Source organism: Falco naumanni, chromosome 8 (assembly GCF_017639655.2).
Source record: "Falco naumanni isolate bFalNau1 chromosome 8, bFalNau1.pat, whole genome shotgun sequence".
NCBI classification, from domain to species: domain Eukaryota; kingdom Metazoa; phylum Chordata; class Aves; order Falconiformes; family Falconidae; genus Falco; species Falco naumanni.
Window position 1 is genome coordinate 2,338,812 of NC_054061.1, and position 16,809 is coordinate 2,355,620.

At 46.7% G+C, this 16,809-nt stretch overlaps 1 protein-coding gene across 1 annotated transcript in view; it reads left to right on the forward strand.

Annotated features, from left to right (window-relative positions):
* Nucleotides 1–257: 257 nt before the first annotated feature.
* ACSL6 (acyl-CoA synthetase long chain family member 6) overlaps nucleotides 258–16,809 on the forward strand; it is a 33,900-nt gene continuing 17,348 nt past the window's right edge. Inside the window, exons 1-11 of the mRNA XM_040604110.1 lie at nucleotides 258–324; nucleotides 651–871; nucleotides 2,027–2,141; nucleotides 4,444–4,508; nucleotides 4,899–5,000; nucleotides 5,145–5,244; nucleotides 5,792–5,970; nucleotides 6,492–6,524; nucleotides 7,502–7,553; nucleotides 12,587–12,660; nucleotides 15,482–15,559. Coding sequence (XP_040460044.1) covers nucleotides 270–324; nucleotides 651–871; nucleotides 2,027–2,141; nucleotides 4,444–4,508; nucleotides 4,899–5,000; nucleotides 5,145–5,244; nucleotides 5,792–5,970; nucleotides 6,492–6,524; nucleotides 7,502–7,553; nucleotides 12,587–12,660; nucleotides 15,482–15,559 — 1,074 coding nt within the window. The 5' untranslated portion in view covers nucleotides 258–269. The remainder of the gene's footprint in view (nucleotides 325–650; nucleotides 872–2,026; nucleotides 2,142–4,443; nucleotides 4,509–4,898; nucleotides 5,001–5,144; nucleotides 5,245–5,791; nucleotides 5,971–6,491; nucleotides 6,525–7,501; nucleotides 7,554–12,586; nucleotides 12,661–15,481; nucleotides 15,560–16,809) is intronic.

Below are 16,809 nucleotides of genomic sequence, written 5' to 3' on the forward strand. Positions count from 1 at the left end.
GTTTGTTGTTTCTTCCAGGAAATGTTTAAGCAATGAAATGAAATTTTCCTTGGCTTCAATCACCTATAATTTACCCTGATGTAAATCATAAGGAACTTGAAGTCGAGAACATGAAGCTGGCACAAGGGCAGAAAGCGGTGTTTCAGAGCGTGTCCGCACAGCGTTTTGCACACAGAGGCACGCTGGCTTCGCCCCGTTCCGCCTGAGCCAAGGGCTTGTGGCTGGAGCTGGTGCCGCGCTGCCTGACCCTGCCAGGGGCTGTGGTCACCATGCAGCCCCCCTCCTGCTTGGGAAAGGCAGATCAAGCTCCTGGCAGCCCTCAGGGTACAGTCATAGCTGGATCCTAGAGCTTGTCACAGCATCTGTCTGCTGTAGCTAACTGCAGCTGCATCCCCTAATGTACATTTGTATTCAGCTCTCCTTTAGAAGTGAGTTGGCTGCTCCTGCTCGCCCTTGCAGGGATGCTTCCTCCTTTCTTGTATCTCTTCCATAGATGCTGTTCTTCCCAAGTGAAGGCCTGGGGTGGTGGGCGCCCCGTGGGTCAGCAGAGCAGTGTGTTTGAAATGGCTGACAAGGGAAAGTATGTCCTCCCCATGCTGCCTGCGCTCGCCCGGCAGCCTGACCTGACAGCATCCTTCTGGCTCTTGCAGAGTTTGCCGTTTCGCTCGTGGAGAAGATGCAGGCTCAGGAAATCCTGCGGAGCCTGCGGCTCCCCGAGTTCGACGACCTCAGCCAGTTTTTCCGCAACCTGCCAGCCACAGCACTGGTGGGCATTGGTGCCTTCGCAGCCGTTGTTGCCTACTGGTTTGCCAGCCGGCCCCGGGCCGTGAAGCCGCCCTGCGACCTGCGGATGCAGTCGGAGGAAGTCGAGGTGAGGCCAGAGGCACCCCAGTGGGAGCAACTGGGTTCCACTGGTGGTTTACATGCCTGGGGATGCCAGGAGGTGCTTTTGTTTGGTTTTGAGGGCTTCTCAACCTCATCCTGAAATCAGTCGTGTGATGCACTATGCCAGGGATCACTTCACTCCTTAATTCACCTTTTGCTGTAAACTGGAAAGCTAGCCTACAGCCCATTAATTTATTCTCTTAGATTTTCGGCAATGTTTTGGTCTTATTTTTGCTTAGCCATCCATGACCAAATATTACAGGAGCTGCCATGGCATGGGAGAAACCACTGAAAGGCAACAGCTGATAAGATCAAATCAGCTGACACATCTTCTGTGTGCCCATTACCAAGTCTGCTGTGGCAAACTTTGTAATAATAAGAAAAAATAGACCTGAATCCATGCTTAGAGGCTGAGGAGTTATTAATTTTCATGGCTGTAAAAGGTTTTAAAGTTTTATGAAGCTGCTCTGTTTTAAAGAGAAGAAATATTTCTGAAAATTGTTTCCACTTAAATTAATATCTGAAAGTATGATGGGAATTTTTAAAGCCTTTTGTGACGTCCCCTCTAAAATGCTATTGCCTCTAATTCCAACAACTTTTAAAAAGGGTGGGAGAAATCTACATTTTCCAAGACAGTTTTCCCCTTAGGGCTTTAGCGATTTTTCCCCTTAGGGCAGCTGTGGTTCGGTCACGCTTGGTGCCTGCCTCCCCTTGCCCCCTCCTAAGCCACCACCGCTGGGCTCTGGCCTCTGCTTCAGCCTCTCCTTGGCGTTGGTCTAGATGTCCTTGAGAAGGTGTCCGCGGTGCCAGTCCTGGGGACCTGTGGAGCCCAATTGCTCCCCCAGCACATCCCCACTCTGTTACTTGCGCATTTATAATTCCCCCTCGAATCTCCTTGGGAAATACCAAACAGTGAGGCAGGTCAAATGCTCCTCTCTGCGCAGGTGGTTGCCCATGTCCCTGGGGCACTGAGGAGGATGTCCCGCCTCCCCCATCCCTTTGGGTGTTGGGGCAGGAATATGGTGGTGGCTCCAGAGGTCTCTCTGGCATTTGGGGACTTTATGGTTGTGGATTTCCCCATCTCCCACCCGCCGGGCAGTGCTGATGGCTGTGTCACTTCGTGTCTTGTCATGCTGCCCAGGGCCTGGCTGGGGCACGCCGGTCGGTGATCGGGGACAGCCCGCAGCTGCTGACACACTACTACGACGATGCCAGGACCATGTACGAGGTCTTCAGGAGGGGATTCAGCATCTCCGGTGAGAGCGCGGTGATGAGGAGGCCTTGGGACAGAGGTGGGGAAAGGTGGAGGACCAGGCAACGTGTAGGCTTGAATGAGGGGGTGCTCAGAGGCTTGGGGAAGCTCAGAGGGCATAGAAGCTGAGAGTGTGTGAGCCCGTAAAAGTGTGGGAGGCCCAAATGGTGTAGACACCCATTCAGACTCAAAAGCCAGGGGGGCATGGGAGGCCCAAAATGGAGATGGAGGCCACCAGAATGTGGGAAGCCACAAAACTGTAGAAGTCACAACAGCAAGAGGCTGAACGAATGGGGGAGGCACAAATAGTGAAGAGGCTGAAAAGTGTAGGACTTCCCAAGGGTGCAGGAGGCACAAAGCATAGAAGCAAAATAGTGTGGGAAGCTGAAGGAGATATGATTGCTGAAGGAGAGAGTGAGCCCAAAAGCATGTGGGAGGCCAAAAAAGTGCAGAAGCTCAGAGACTGTAGAGCCTAAGGGAGTGTGGGAGGCCCCAAAACTACAGAGGACTATTATATGTGGGAGGCCAAAGCACTGTGGGAGGACCCAGGAGTGCTGACGCCAAAGGCTGAGAGGCCTGAATGCTGGGGTCCAAGAGATGTGGAAGGCTGACAAGTGTAGAGGTTGAAAAGGTGTAGGAGACCAAATGAGGTATAGAGGCCAACAAAGGTGGTAGGAGACCGATGGGATGTTCAGCCTGATAAAGGTGTGAGAGGCCAACAAGGTTTGGGAAGCTAAAAAGATGTGGGAGGCCAATGAGGTGTAGAAGCTGAAAGATTTCTCGGAGACCAACAAGGTGTGGGAGGCCAAAGAGCTATGAGGCGTCCACTGAGACTTGAAAGACCCAAGGAGTGTAGGGTCCCCAGACTCGTAGGAGGGCAAAATACTGTAGAGGCTCAGAGAGTGCGAGGCTGAAAAGGTATGAGAGGTCAAAAGAGCGTATGAGGCAAAAGTATTGTGGGAGGATGAAAAAGGGTGCGAGGCTCAGGGAAAGCGGGAGGTCCAGTGGGAGTGGGAGGCCTGAGAGGCAGAGGCCGGGGAAGTGGGAGATCCAGAGAGTGGTAGGTCCAAGCAAGGAGGATACCCAGCAAGGGCAGGGCAGGTGCTGCAGCCTGTGCTGCCCATGGTGGTGTGGGTGACACTTTTGGAGCGTGGGGGGTTTAATTAGGGTTATTATTTGCAATGTGCATTGTTTTGCCCTTAACGCCATTGAATTTTACTGTGAAGTCTCTTGGTACCACGAGATCTTTTTGCTGCTGCTGGCAGACAGCTTAACATCCTCAATTTTGCAGCATCAGCAAAGCTCATTATACATTATTCATTTCCAGAATATTTGTGAATACATTAAATGGGGCTGATCTGGGCATAGAACTGTGGAACACAGCAGAGCTCTTCCTCTGCTGCAAACATTGATACTTAGGGCTGCTCGTTGCTGCCTTTTCATCACTTACTCATCCAGCTCACTTTTTGTTCCACAATAGGGCAGGGTGAGGGACTCTGGCAAAAGCTCTTAGGAAGGCTGAGTGTGGTGTATCGCTCCCTCGCCCTTACCCCATGATCAACAGTACCACCCAAGAGCTCTCACACACTCGTGAGATGTCATTTCTTGCTCCAGAAAGCCATGATGACCCTTCCCTGCTCTTCTGTAACTCTTCCTGTGTTTGCTGCTTATGACGTCCTGCCTCACTGAACACAACAATTTCATTGTCAGGTTAATTTTTGGTACCACCAAAAGCCTCAATGAAATTACAAATATTCCACCCTGCAAGACAGGGGTAAATAAATAACTCAGTAGGTGTATGGAGGGATGAATCTTGTGCAAGTAAGTACAGTTAGTAAATCAATTAAACTTCTCAAATATTCATCCTGTCACTTGGTGCTGTGCGTTGTTTTACCCTCTTCCAGAGTAGGCTGTGCTAAAAATGGCAGTTTTCACTTTGAAGCATTTAAATGAAAAGGCAGTGAAAGCAGTAGAAGCTGGTGTTTGGGATGTAAGCCCTCATCAGATGCTGGTGCTCACACTACCTTTGGAGAAGCCTTTTAATGAGGCTGTTCAGGGGCAAACCGCTGGTGTCTCCTCTGCGGATGAGGGAGGAGCATTGAGGCGACTGGGAGATCCCTGCAGCTGGTCTCCCATTAGCTGCACTCATGTTTTTAATTTGATTGGGCTCTCCATGAGCTCTGCCCCAGGAGTGAGAGCCAGCCCCAGTAACAGATTTACTCTGAGGGCTCCGCTGCACCCCGGCAGCGTGGCATGTTGACCCCTGGCACTGCCCCTGTAACTCCGTCATTCTGCTTGTCTTCCAGAAAACGGCCCCTGCCTGGGGTTCAGGAAGCCCAAGCAGCCCTACCAGTGGCTGTCCTACAAGGAGGTGAGCTGAACATGACCCCCCCTGCAAAGTCCTCCCCCCCCGTGCCCGGCAGGAGGGGTGTGAGGGCGCTGTCAGTAACACGCACGCGCTAGCCCAGGGGGTGCTGATGGTGCGGGGGCTCTCGGTTTCCCCAGCTGGGCACATCCCAGCTTTGTCCAGGTGTGTCAGCTTTTGGGGACCCGCTCAGTGCCATGAGCCCGCTCTGCCTGGCAGCACCGACATGCTCCAAGGCCATGGGCATCGCCAATCAGAGTTCACCTGCTGGGCAGCTACTGATGGCTTGTGATACTGCAAAAAGCCCTGGGCTCTTAGATAGAATAATTTGAGACCCTCCCCATCCAAGTTAGGCCTTCACTTATTTTGTTTTTTCTTATATACCTCTTACTCCAGGTGGCTGAAAGAGCGGAAGCTCTGGGTTCAGGCCTTCTTCAGCAGGGCTGCAAGCCTTCCACAAAGCAGTTCATTGGGGTCTTTGCTCAAAACCGTCCAGAGGTGAGACTTTAAGTTCAACTTGATGCTGTATTGATAACGTTCCTGCCTTGTGAGCTTGCTCTGTACTTGAAGCTTGTTCTGAAGTGTGCTATATCTGCTCCCGTGGCCCCGTTCTCACCTTCGTGCTTCCATGTCCTCCTGCAGTGGATCATTTCCGAGCTGGCTTGCTATACCTACTCCATGGTGGTGGTTCCCCTCTACGATACCTTAGGTCCTGGAGCCATTCGTTATATTGTCAACACAGGTAAAAACAAAATTAATGTAATCTTCTCGGAGATCAATTTTGTTGCTCAGAATAGTGTATTTTCTTCTGCTTTCCAAAAGACAGGTGATTATAGTCACTCAGTGTCTTGAAGTTACTTAGAGAGGATTTTGGGGAGCGGCGTGTCTCCATGCAGGGTCAGGGCTGCCTCTGCCGCGTTTCCCATGTGCCCGGTCATGCACAGCCAGGGACAGGGCTGCTCTGGCTGCGGGAATTACTCCACAGCCACCCACTCGTGTGCTGCTTCATGTTTTGCTTCCTAGATTTTTTACCCCACATGGTGAGCAATTTTAGGTTTTTTGAGCTGAATCCCAGAATAATTGTAGATGTCAGCTACAGCTTTGGCATTGATTTAGGTTATCTAGAATTGCAGTAGTTTTCTAAGAGAAATATATGTTATATTCTAAGACTTCTAATGTTAGCCTGAAGTGGATATCGGGACTGATGCAATGTTAGCTATGAACCAGCAGCCAGTCTTGCTTTAAAAAAGATTTACCCTAAACAGCTTGTTTGGCTGCTTTTCCTCCAGCTGACATTTCCACAGTCATTTGTGACAAACCTGAAAAAGCCAGAATACTCCTCGACCACGTGGAGAGGAGAGAAACCCCAGGTCTGAGCTCCATCATCCTGATGGATCCCTTTGAGAAGGAGTTGACGGAGAGGGGAAGGCGCTGTGGAGTTCGCATCCAGACCATGCAGGAGGTGGAGGTAAGTTTGCTCTCCCTCTTCTTTTACTATATTTTGTAGTTTCCGTAAAAAGACAGTGAAGTATACAGGGACTCATGAACTGTGTGGCAGGTTCAGTGCCTGGAGAGTATCAGCTTGTGGCTGATACTGCTGATCAGTGCAGTTGCCTCTTAGTGTTAGTCTTTGTTGACAGGCGAGCCAATGTCTCAAACCTTCCTGCTCAAGTAAGATATCAGCTGCGGTTTAAGCCTGCGAAGGGGGGCTGCTATTCAAGCCACTGTCCTCCGACGTGCAAGCCTGCAGCCCCACACTTCTATGAAACAGCCTGGATCCAGCTCAGCCAGCCCAAGCACTACTTGAAATCCAAGAATGGTGTTGCAGTTAATGCAGGAAACTTCGGATAGAAAAGATGACCTAAATGTTAGCCACAAATTTTTCTGCTCCAGCTCATGCTCCCCTGTAATGGTTTGCAATTATTAGCAAGTGAGTTACACCACAGGAATTAAAGTGGGAATAATTTTTGTTTCTTTAATCTCTTTCAGGACTGTGGCCGTGAGAGTCGACATGTGCCTGTGGTGAGTGTTGGCATGCTGCTTTTCCCACTTATAATTGCAGCTGGGTACATTACATTTATTTCCCTGACAAGAGAGGGAAGGCTTTGCTCTGGGCAGAAGGAACCCTGTGTGCCGTCACCCTCTCCACGTGGAAGGTGGAGGAGGAGCCCAAGGACTGTCGATAACACCACGTATCTGCGGTGAATGGTTACTTCATACCCTCCACCTGGGACACTTGACTGACATAGTTCATCCTTGCTGAATGTATTAATGGGACAGTAATTAAATGCCATTGTTAAGCCACACTAATTCCACTACTGTACCCAAGTGGCACTAGGGGAATGCGTTTGCACTTCTGGCTTTTCAGTGGGGTTTCTGTAGCTCAGAAACACTACTTGGCAGTATTTCTCTGGGATACTTTTTGAAAATTGCATTTTTATTTTTCACTGGTTGCTCATACTTCCAAAAAAGTGCAAAACTTCCAAAAGCAGCCCCTGATTTTCAGGCTGCTTATTTATTCATTCATGAACCAAAATAGCACGTACATGCACCCAAAATATTCTACACGTACTGGTAACGAGAGCAATCAGCAGCTTTGGGAAGTTGTCCCCTGTTGTCAATAATCACATTTCCAGAATTTATCTGAAAATCAGTAAATTATCTTAAACTTTCCCACACGCCTCCAGGTATAGGCAGTGTCTTTGAAAATACTAACTGCAAGACAAATATTCCATCAGAGTCTTCATACACTAAAGCATGCCCTTAGTGTATGCTGGAGCAAAACATAAGGGAGGAATAGAGTCTGCATCAACTGAAGAAACCTGATAAAAAGAGTTTTATGATGGTCTCTTATATTTGCCAAGGGGAATGAAAGCTTTTTATGGCAAAGCTGAAATATAAGTGGTTTGATCTTCAAGTTTATACGATGACAACTGTCTACCATTGACTGTTCTGCATTTGATTGATGTGATTTTCTTATTCTCCCTGTGTATTTCTAGCCTCCTCGGCCAGAAGATCTATCGATTGTCTGTTTTACTAGTGGCACTACAGGTAACAGAAGAGGCATTTTAATTTCATAATGTTAGAATAGATTATGAAATTAGTTATTAATACCACCTCAATATGTGCAAACTTGCTGTTATACTGCTATAGCAATGATATTTCTATGCATTTAAGAATATATATTTTTTTTCTGTAGATTGCAAATCAAAAATAATGATTAATTTAATTTTCACTTGAATCCCCTGGCATACATTTTGGAAGAATGATTTTCCAGTACTCTGGAAATCTGCCCGTGTTTCTGCTTCTCATTTTGCAGTGTTGTTGTGAAGAGCTTGATTGATCAGTATTTATCTTCTGCAGGTGTTACAAAAAAAAAAAAAAAAAAGAGAAATGCGGGTCCACAGCTTTCCATTCTCTGTATCCTAAGCCCACTAACTTCCCCAGCACCTCTGTCCCCCCAGCAGCGTGCCCCAGCGTGCTGGTGTGTTGCCCACACCCCTGGGTCAGCCCTCGGGGGTGAGGCTGGGTAGCCCACCCTGCCGGGACTCCTGTGCCACTGGCCCCTTTTTCTTGGAGAGGAGCACAGCATTTTCCTGCCTGTTCTTAGCAGATGCAGTGATTTCCAGACCCTGGTCTTCATATAGCTTGCAGGAATTTCCTACTCTTGAGAACTCAACCTCTGTAACATCTACCAAAAAGCTACACAGGCAGGCGGCACAGATGCACAAGGCGTGATTGCTTGGGAAACTGCTTCTATACTTACTGCAGGGAAGCACCATGCTCCAGGGGCTGCTGGAGCAGCTCTTGTAGGTTCACCTGGGCTCTCAGGATTGCCTAACACTTGGTCCTACCCCAAAGCATCCTCAGTTTGGCCTCCACTCGTTCAGGCAAGCAGAAGATGCCTCTCGACACCAAGGGAGCTGCTCGTGCTGCTCAGCCTGCAGAGAGCAAAGCCTGCGGATTAGGCTGAGCAAGGGGGGGCATCGTCAGCTTCCACCTCTGCGGAAGACTTGTACTACAGATCAGGTAGGCAACTGCTTTATCAACTCCACGTACAAACTCAAAATGTATTAAAAAGTTTTGTTGTTTTTTTTACCTTCATGCATTGTTCTTAGTGTTGAGACCTGTGCGCTTCAGAGTACCCAAGGTTTCACTGTGTGAAAGGAGCCTGTGGCTTTGCTCTGTCCCACAGTGGGAATTCCTGAAAGGGAAAGATAGAATCCAGCGCAGGATACGGACATTGCAGCCGTGTACTCTGTGAGCACCGGCTGTGCCAGTGCAAAGTGGCCAGACACAAACAGGAATTACAGGAAACCCAAGAAGCCGTGCTTACAGATACAGCAGGGCACAGTTTGTATGGGGTTTTGAAGTGCAAAGTAATTATTTTTTCAAGTCACATTTTTGCTGATATTTTTATTTCTAAATAAGAAATTCTCAATAGAGAAGGGTTTTTGAAATTATTTTTGCAAATGCAATCATGGGCCGGTTTCTGACTTTGTGCTTTTCTTAGGAACATGCCTGAAGTTCCAGAAATAGGACAACCAGGGATCTCATTTGCTTTCTCCCATCCAAACCAGAGATTTCAAATTCTGCAAATAATCTGCAAATTAACTCTCACAGAGTAATGCTTTGTGAACCACCCTCCACTCCACTCTGCTGGAGGGCTTTGCCCATCACTGTCTGGCTTTTCCAGGGGCTGCATCAACACTCTGGTCTGTTTTCCATGTGTTGTTTTGACATAAAAGGCTTGGCTTTTTGTATAGCCTACATCAGGATATTTTTAATGACTGGATTTTAGATTTTCTTCCAATAGATATGTTCTCAAGGGCTTTTTCCAATTCTGAAGGGCTCTAAATACTTTTGTATTGTGTGAAACAATCTTAGCTATAGAGTTTGTAAACTGGAAATTGTAGAATAGGAAACAATTTTAGCTGTTTATTTAAAAAAACAAAAAACAAAAAACAAACAAACAACAAAAACAAACGAACAAAACCAAGCAGAAATAGACTTTAATGTGTGCTTTCCTTTGGTAGGACCAGATGTCCAAATGCTTCCCTGGGAAGAAGTGAGAGGCCAGGGTGGCTGAGCTCATATGACAAGACCAGCTTTCACCGTTGTACCAAGAAACAGTCAGCACTCAGAAGTGGGCCAAAGACACACAGATGTCTCCAAACCATCAGGGTACAATTTTTCATGCTGGCTATTCCAGAGAAGCAAACTATCCTTTCCTTAAGGATCCAACTGTAACCAATTGGATAAAAATTGCTTCCCAGTGGTTTCCCACAGCCTGCCAGTGGATATCCCTGAGTGCCGGAGGCTCCCAGCAGGAGGAAGGTGCTTACATCCCAAAATACTGACGGATCACGCCACCAAGTTAGTGCTGGAGCTGCTACTTGAAAGAGCCATTTAGTGATGTGGAACAGGTTCCTCTGTTGCTTATGAGAACTGTCAAACCAGCCTGGCACCAAGATAAGGAGAAACTGCCATACCCGGGCTATTAACTGATGGGGATCATAGTGCGCTCGTTTCCATACGAACACACACAAGGCATGTCTTGACGAGGAAATTCAAACTTGAGAGCAGTGATACAGATCTGGCGTTGATTTTTTTTTTTAATATTTTTTTTTTTAAAAAAAACAGTATCAGTGCCACCTTTTTTTCTCTTGGAGTGGTAATTCTGGGAAAGGGCTTGTAGCAAGGGGCACCTGTTTCACTAGGTTAACTCTTGAAACAAAACTGCTGAAGAAGGTTAAAAATTACAGGAATTCCCCAGCCCAAAAAGCTGCAGCTCCCCTGTGGCAGGATGGTTTTATTCTGGATTTCTCCTGGTGAAGGCTATCCTGGCTCTAACACTGCTGCTCTGCTTTGACACCATTAACACTGTAGCCTGTCCAGGACACTGAACCTGCTGCAGATGGGACACAGAGGAAGGAGTCAGGACATTCACGCTGCTTCCAGTGTGTCGTGGTGAGCTGAGCAGAGGTACTGAATTTGCATTAATGTCAGAGGTGGAGTAAGTAAATGAGTCTGAGGTCTCAACGCATTTGAGAAACCTTCCAAAAGAAGTCTGAAGAGCTGCATCAAGGTGCAGGAGCCAGATCCGCTGTTGGTATAGCTGGAGGGCACAGTTTTGAATTTCCAAACCAGTACTAAGCACATCCCCTCCACCAGTGTGTGACCTGCTGGGTGCTGATGCAGAGAAACTTGTGCGATGCTGCAGGAGTATGACTACTTGTAGATTGCAGGGGCTAGACATGCATATTTGACTAGACACAAGTAAAATAACACGAGTAATTTCTGGGTTGTTGGCGTGTATTTACAACTGACATTAGTTTGTGAAGTTTTCTTGAGGTCTGGATCCATGTGTGCACCCAGCTGTGAAAACAGACACCTTGAAATGAAGCCCGCCTGGCTGAGCTGGTGCCTGCAAGCCTGTCTGGTACAACGTGTTAGGACAGGAGCAGTTGTGGTTGGCAAAGATGTCAGCCCTAGCTTCACCTCTGGGCTTCTGATGGCCTAAACACCCTCCTGTGCGTTGTGTTCATCTGCAAGTATTGGGAACGGAATTACTCAACAGCACCTGGAATCTCAAATACGGATTTTCACTAAAATACATTGTGTTCAAAATGTCCTGCTTCAGTGCAATAAATGTGTGCAATAATTACTACTTTTGTTTGGGGCCTTTATTTAGTTTTTTGAGAGGCTGAGTAGAAGCAATGTCAGTTGAGCTGGCAGGGCACACAGGGCTCAGCACTGGAGCAGGACCTCAGCCAGGCTGTGCCACGTGGGTGCATGCCCGCACCCTAGGGCTGCCAGCCACGCAGCCGCAAACTCATCTGAATCCGAAAGGATTAAGCATATTAGCCTGTGCTGAAACTGGTTCACAAAACACCATTGCCCCTTCCTAATCTGAGGAAGCCAGAATAAAATTCTGGCTGATTTACAATTTTGCGAGGCTGTTGTATCCATTGTTGACTGTAAGAGCATGGCAAAGCCCCTGGGGCATCCCCGTGCCCTCCGTGCGGGGCTGGCAGGGGACCTGCAGGTAAAGCTCTTCTGAGCTGCTTCTGCACGGTGTGGCAGGAGCCGTGCTGCAGCGGTGTGATCGAATTAAAACAATCTGCTTAGAAACATGCTGAAGAGAGAGACTGGCTCTGTAATCTTTATTCAAGCTGAGCTACATCTTCTTTTGGCAATAAACCCTTTGAGGGTGCTGAAAAAGGGACAGTTCCATGACAGAAGGACGTGCAGAGCCCCCGTGCCAGCACTGCAAGCAGCGCGTTTCAGATGGGGCCCTTGGCTCTGGTTTTTGTGCCCGGAGGTTTCAGCCTGGGCATTTGCTGCTTAACAAACTCCCTATTCTGGTGTACAGAAAGATGTGTCCTGGTGCAAAGGGAAATTCTCGGCTCAGAAGAGAAAAGAGGGTGAAAAAGCAAATATTGACAGTGTGGAGGTGGCCACACAGGCAGCGGGTGAAACGCTGCAGGCACAGTGCCCGGCACTGGGATGTGACATGGGGGCTTTGCCGGCTCCATGATGGGTTTGGTGTGTCTCCAGGACACCTCTACACTGCTGCTGATAATATTAATGACTTTCCTTAACTGCAGTGTCATAGAGTCTTCTTGTAAGCTGATTTTCACCATGTATTACTGGTTTTCTGCATTGTTTGGGTTATCCAGTGCACTGGCTAAGTCGGAGCTCAAGAGCCTTTGAGATGGGGTTTGTTGGTATTCCAGATCGTTCTTAGTCAAGAACAGCCAGCTGGGTCTGATGGCCGTGCTTGTCAAGTGTCTCCATCCGAGTGCTCTTATAAATTGCAGTTGGGCTATTCCAGGTGGAAACTTGCTCAGAGTCTCCAATAGAAATATTAGTGTTTGTCGTATCGTTTTGTTAAATTTTGGGTAGTGTAGTAAGTGCTTTTGGTGCATGTTACTGCACAGAAATGACTGCAAAAATTACGTAAGTTTTAAAATCAAAAAAGAGAACTTAATATTTTAACCATTTCTTGGTTTGGTTTTTGTTAAGCTTTTGGAAATGGTCTACTGGGTCATCTTTTAAAATCACTTTTTGTCTCCTTTCAGGAAACCCCAAAGGTGCTATGCTGACTCATGGGAATGTGGTTGCTGATTTTTCAGGCTTTTTGAAAGTGACGGAGGTGAATACCCTGATCTAGAAAATGTTGCTATGTGCAGAGTGTGTGGGTTAAGGTGTGCCCCTGCATGGGCTGGGAGTATGCTCTTGCAGATAAGAGGTGAAACGTCTTTTACTCAGAGGGCCAAATCCTTGGAAATGGGGGCAAGTCTGAGCTTACAGCACTGGAGGGCATTAAATCCCCTTTCCAGCACTGGCTCCTGGGCTCTGTAGGGCGCAAAGCGCTTCAGAGGAGCGGCACTGGCTCCTGTAAATCAATTGACTCCTTTTGAAGGATTAGGAGAGCAAACAAGCCCTGCAACCAGTGCTTGAGAAAAAGAGTACAGGGTCCGCTTGTGCTCTTGGTGTCCCGTCATAACCACACAATGCCCTCATTTCTGTCAAAGCTCTCTGCATATGGAGTGTGTGTATGTATAAGAACAGGCATGTTTTTTAAAAGAACGTTTAATTTCATTGATACTAAATTATATCTCAGTTTCTGCTATACGTATTTTTTAAAAAGCATAGTACTAGCCAAATACCTATATAATCGGTTTCATGCAACGTGTAAGCTTGTGTTTAGAAATGATACAGAACACAGAATTGCTTTAGTACAACATATTAAGGATTTCATACGGCTTGTACCTAACAAATATAAAGAATCAATATTTTTTTTTATTTAATGAACAGGCAATTCTATAAGGTAGCCATGTAGACACAGGATAGACAATTTGGTACCTTCTACCCCTTGCTGGTGTTATCATTGGTGCGGAAAATACTGCACTCTTACTGTCTTAATCCTTGAATTTTCTGAGATTTCCAGAACACTCCTATAAAGAAACTTGGACACGTGATGTGAGAAATCCCCCTGAACTCACGTGCTCACAGCTTGCGGAGTTTTGTTGGCTTCAGAGGCAGCGCGATGCGCAAATAAAAGCTGATGCATAGATAGGTCTGAGCTTCAAAGGGCAGAAAAAAACTAATTTAGAGGGAGCTGAGGGAACTTGGCATCTTCCAGGAGTGGCCCACAGGGATGGATTTAGTGTTCGCTGATGGCAGTGGGACTCTGTTTAACCTCAAAGGTATCAGATTGAGACGTAAGTCTGGTGTAAGCGGTTGCAAATTCGATAGCTTCTGTCACCAGAGTATTGTTGGCAAGAGTGTAAATGCCCATAGCTGATCCACACGATTGGGGCAACATCTAACCACAGTAATGAAATCGAACAAGGGTGCAAAATCCTTGAAAGCAGTATAAATTAATAAAATAAAAATACCTCAAGCTGAGTAGCACTGTAGATTTGCTGTTTACATGCTCTTTTGCCAGTTTTGCTTAGTTCAGTGATTTTTATAAATGGAAAATTTTTTTAAGTGAACCTAGAGCTTTATTATAAGGGTGTTCTCCAATGCCAAGAAGCTGTTTTGATTTTACATTTAACTGGACAACTGTGCCAACTTGAAATACTATTCAATGTCATCATTTTGGTCCAATTTAAAACCAAATAATTTATTCTCTAGGCACTTAAAGCAGTGGGGGAAAAAAAGAGCAGCATAGCTAGTGATGCTACTGGTTTTACATTACTGTGCTTGCAGAAAATGAGGCCAATTTGAAATGATGTATAAATAGATCTGCAGGCCCTAATGGCTTAATTCAGACCGACAGACAAAATAATATGAAACTGGATGCTGAAAATGCCCACGTGGTCAATCATGTTTGACTTTACTAGGTAATGGTTGGGAGGGCATACCCAAATCTGACTTTCCCAGCTTTAACTTCAATAAAATATTCCCCGAGGAAGAACCTCCTGTGCCTCCATCCACCGCCATGTCCCAGGTCACGGGCTATCGATTCCATCACAGCAGTGGAGATGCAAAGTGGGTATAAACTGTTAATACTGTGAGCTAATAGATTTTATACCCATTTTCCACTAACCGCTGCCCTTGGTGCAAGTTACTGGGTAATCAAGCTTTCAGTTTTTCTAATCCATAATATTATGGCAAGCCTTACCCTTGGAAATGCAGGTCGAAAGGCTATTTTTCTTCTGGGGCATGGATCAGGTAAGGCTCTTGGGGCCCTTGTTTAGCCCTGTCTGCAAGAGAGCGTTAAAACCTTGGCAAACTGAAGCCTTTGGTCACTTTTATGTTTTGAATAATTTGTCCGGCCTTCTTTTTCCCCACTGCACCTGTCTGTGGGGCAGCGATAATGCCTCTAAAATCACATTTTAATCACTTAAAATTATGAGAAACACTAACAGAAGCCATTAATTGTTGCAGCTGAAAAAAAATCATTAATTTTTCCAACATCTTCTGATTCAAATCAATGATTAACCAAAGGAAAAGAAAAAATTCTCTAGCTGTGACTCTGGTAACGCTGTGAATCTCTGACGGGCTCTGTGCAATGTGGAAACCCGATGTGCCCGTAGAGCCCCGCTGATTCCCAGGGGCTGCTGCAGGTTTGCACCAGGATCCTGCGGTCTGCGTGCGGCTGGGTGTGCAAAGCATGGTCTCAGCACCTCGTGGTAGAAAGCAGTGGATAAAAATGGGATTCTCTGCCAGGGTGAGCCTCCGTTTCCAGCGTGAGCTGTGTGGATACGATATGCCCTCTGCCATGGAGAGGCCTCTCCATTGCCCTCTGTGTACATCTCCGTGCTCTTTACTCCTCCTGCTAACTGAGCTTCATTGACACTGTGGCTTAACGCTTCACTTTGTATGCTGCACCCTTCCTCTCTTGACAATCTTTACCCTTTTGCTCCTCTGGTGCCATTTTTCTTTTTATTGTTTTATGACTTTCTTGTTGTCTTCCTGTCAGTGTTTCTTTCCTTTCTGTCTCCCATGCCCTTCACCTGCAGAAAGTGATCTTTCCGAGACAGGACGATGTGCTCATCTCCTTCCTGCCTCTGGCTCACATGTTTGAAAGAGTTATACAGGTAAGAAACCTGCCTGAACTGACGAGGCCTCGTGGGGCTCCTTGTGTTTTCTTCCAGAGTCAGTGGTCTCCTACTTGTGAGGATGTACACATTTCCTATTTGCCTTTAGCACACATGTTTGAGAGAATGGTACAGGTAAGGTCCTAGTGTCAGTGGGAATCACCTTTTTCCACGCGGAAAAAAAAAAAAAAAATACTAAATAACCAGCGATATCTTGTAGCACTAAAAAAACTTGTACTCCAGAAGTGCCACGTGCATATCACCAGGGCCTGGTCTCTGGTCTTGGTGACATGGCCGTGAGTCCAGAGCGATTCCAGGAGAGTTTCCCAGGCTCTCCAGCTTACACCGGTGGCTCTGAGATTGGAAAACAGCCCTTCATCAACCGGCACCGTTTTGGGGGCAGCTTTTCAAAGCGCTCTAGGATAAGGTATCAGGGGAGTCAAAATAATTTTGTGATGTTTTCTCCACCAGCTAAAATCCTTTTATTGCGTAAATAACCAGATCTGCAAAAAACCTGCAGATATTGAAAAAGAGGAAACTAAGATCATGGTGTGACACACGTGATCCTCCTGGCAGGGCAGTGTACGGCAGGCAATAATGGGGAGCCAGCATCCCTTGTAATAATGGCAAATAGAAGTGCTAATGCATGCCGGCCCGTGGAACTGACCTTTTACATCTCTTTCTGAAAAGACCGGTGATGATTTGTGCTGCAGCCAGTGTGTTAGGCAAGTCAGATGGGACGATGGCTTCAGTTCTCCTGGCTTGAGAGCCTGCAAACTCAAAACTGATCCAACAGGGGAAGGTTGGATCTGGAGTCAGTCGCAGCTCTGTGCTTTCTCTGGGAGGACTGTTTCGGGCTGAAAGCATACGTTTTGAGTCAGACAAGCATCCGAATATAAGCCTCTCACTCCTTAGTAACATCTGTGCCAGAAATAATATATTCTGCCCTGTTAAAAATCTTGCAAATTGGAAGTGAAAGTCCATGAAAGATTTGGAAAATTACAGCACAGCCTTTCCTTCCTTGTAAAGCAAGTTGGTCAGTGTGCCACCACTATTCAGGCAAACCATTTTGCAGGCAAGGAAGAATATAACTATTAAAAAGTCGTCTGATAGGGGAAGGGTGTGTGTGTGGGAAATTAGAAACATCTGAAATAACCTCATTGCACAGGATGTTGCCAAATTGAAAGGGACAGGCCTCCAAAGGATGTTCAGGTTTATCCTCCCTACTAAAAAAGCTCATTAATATAAAT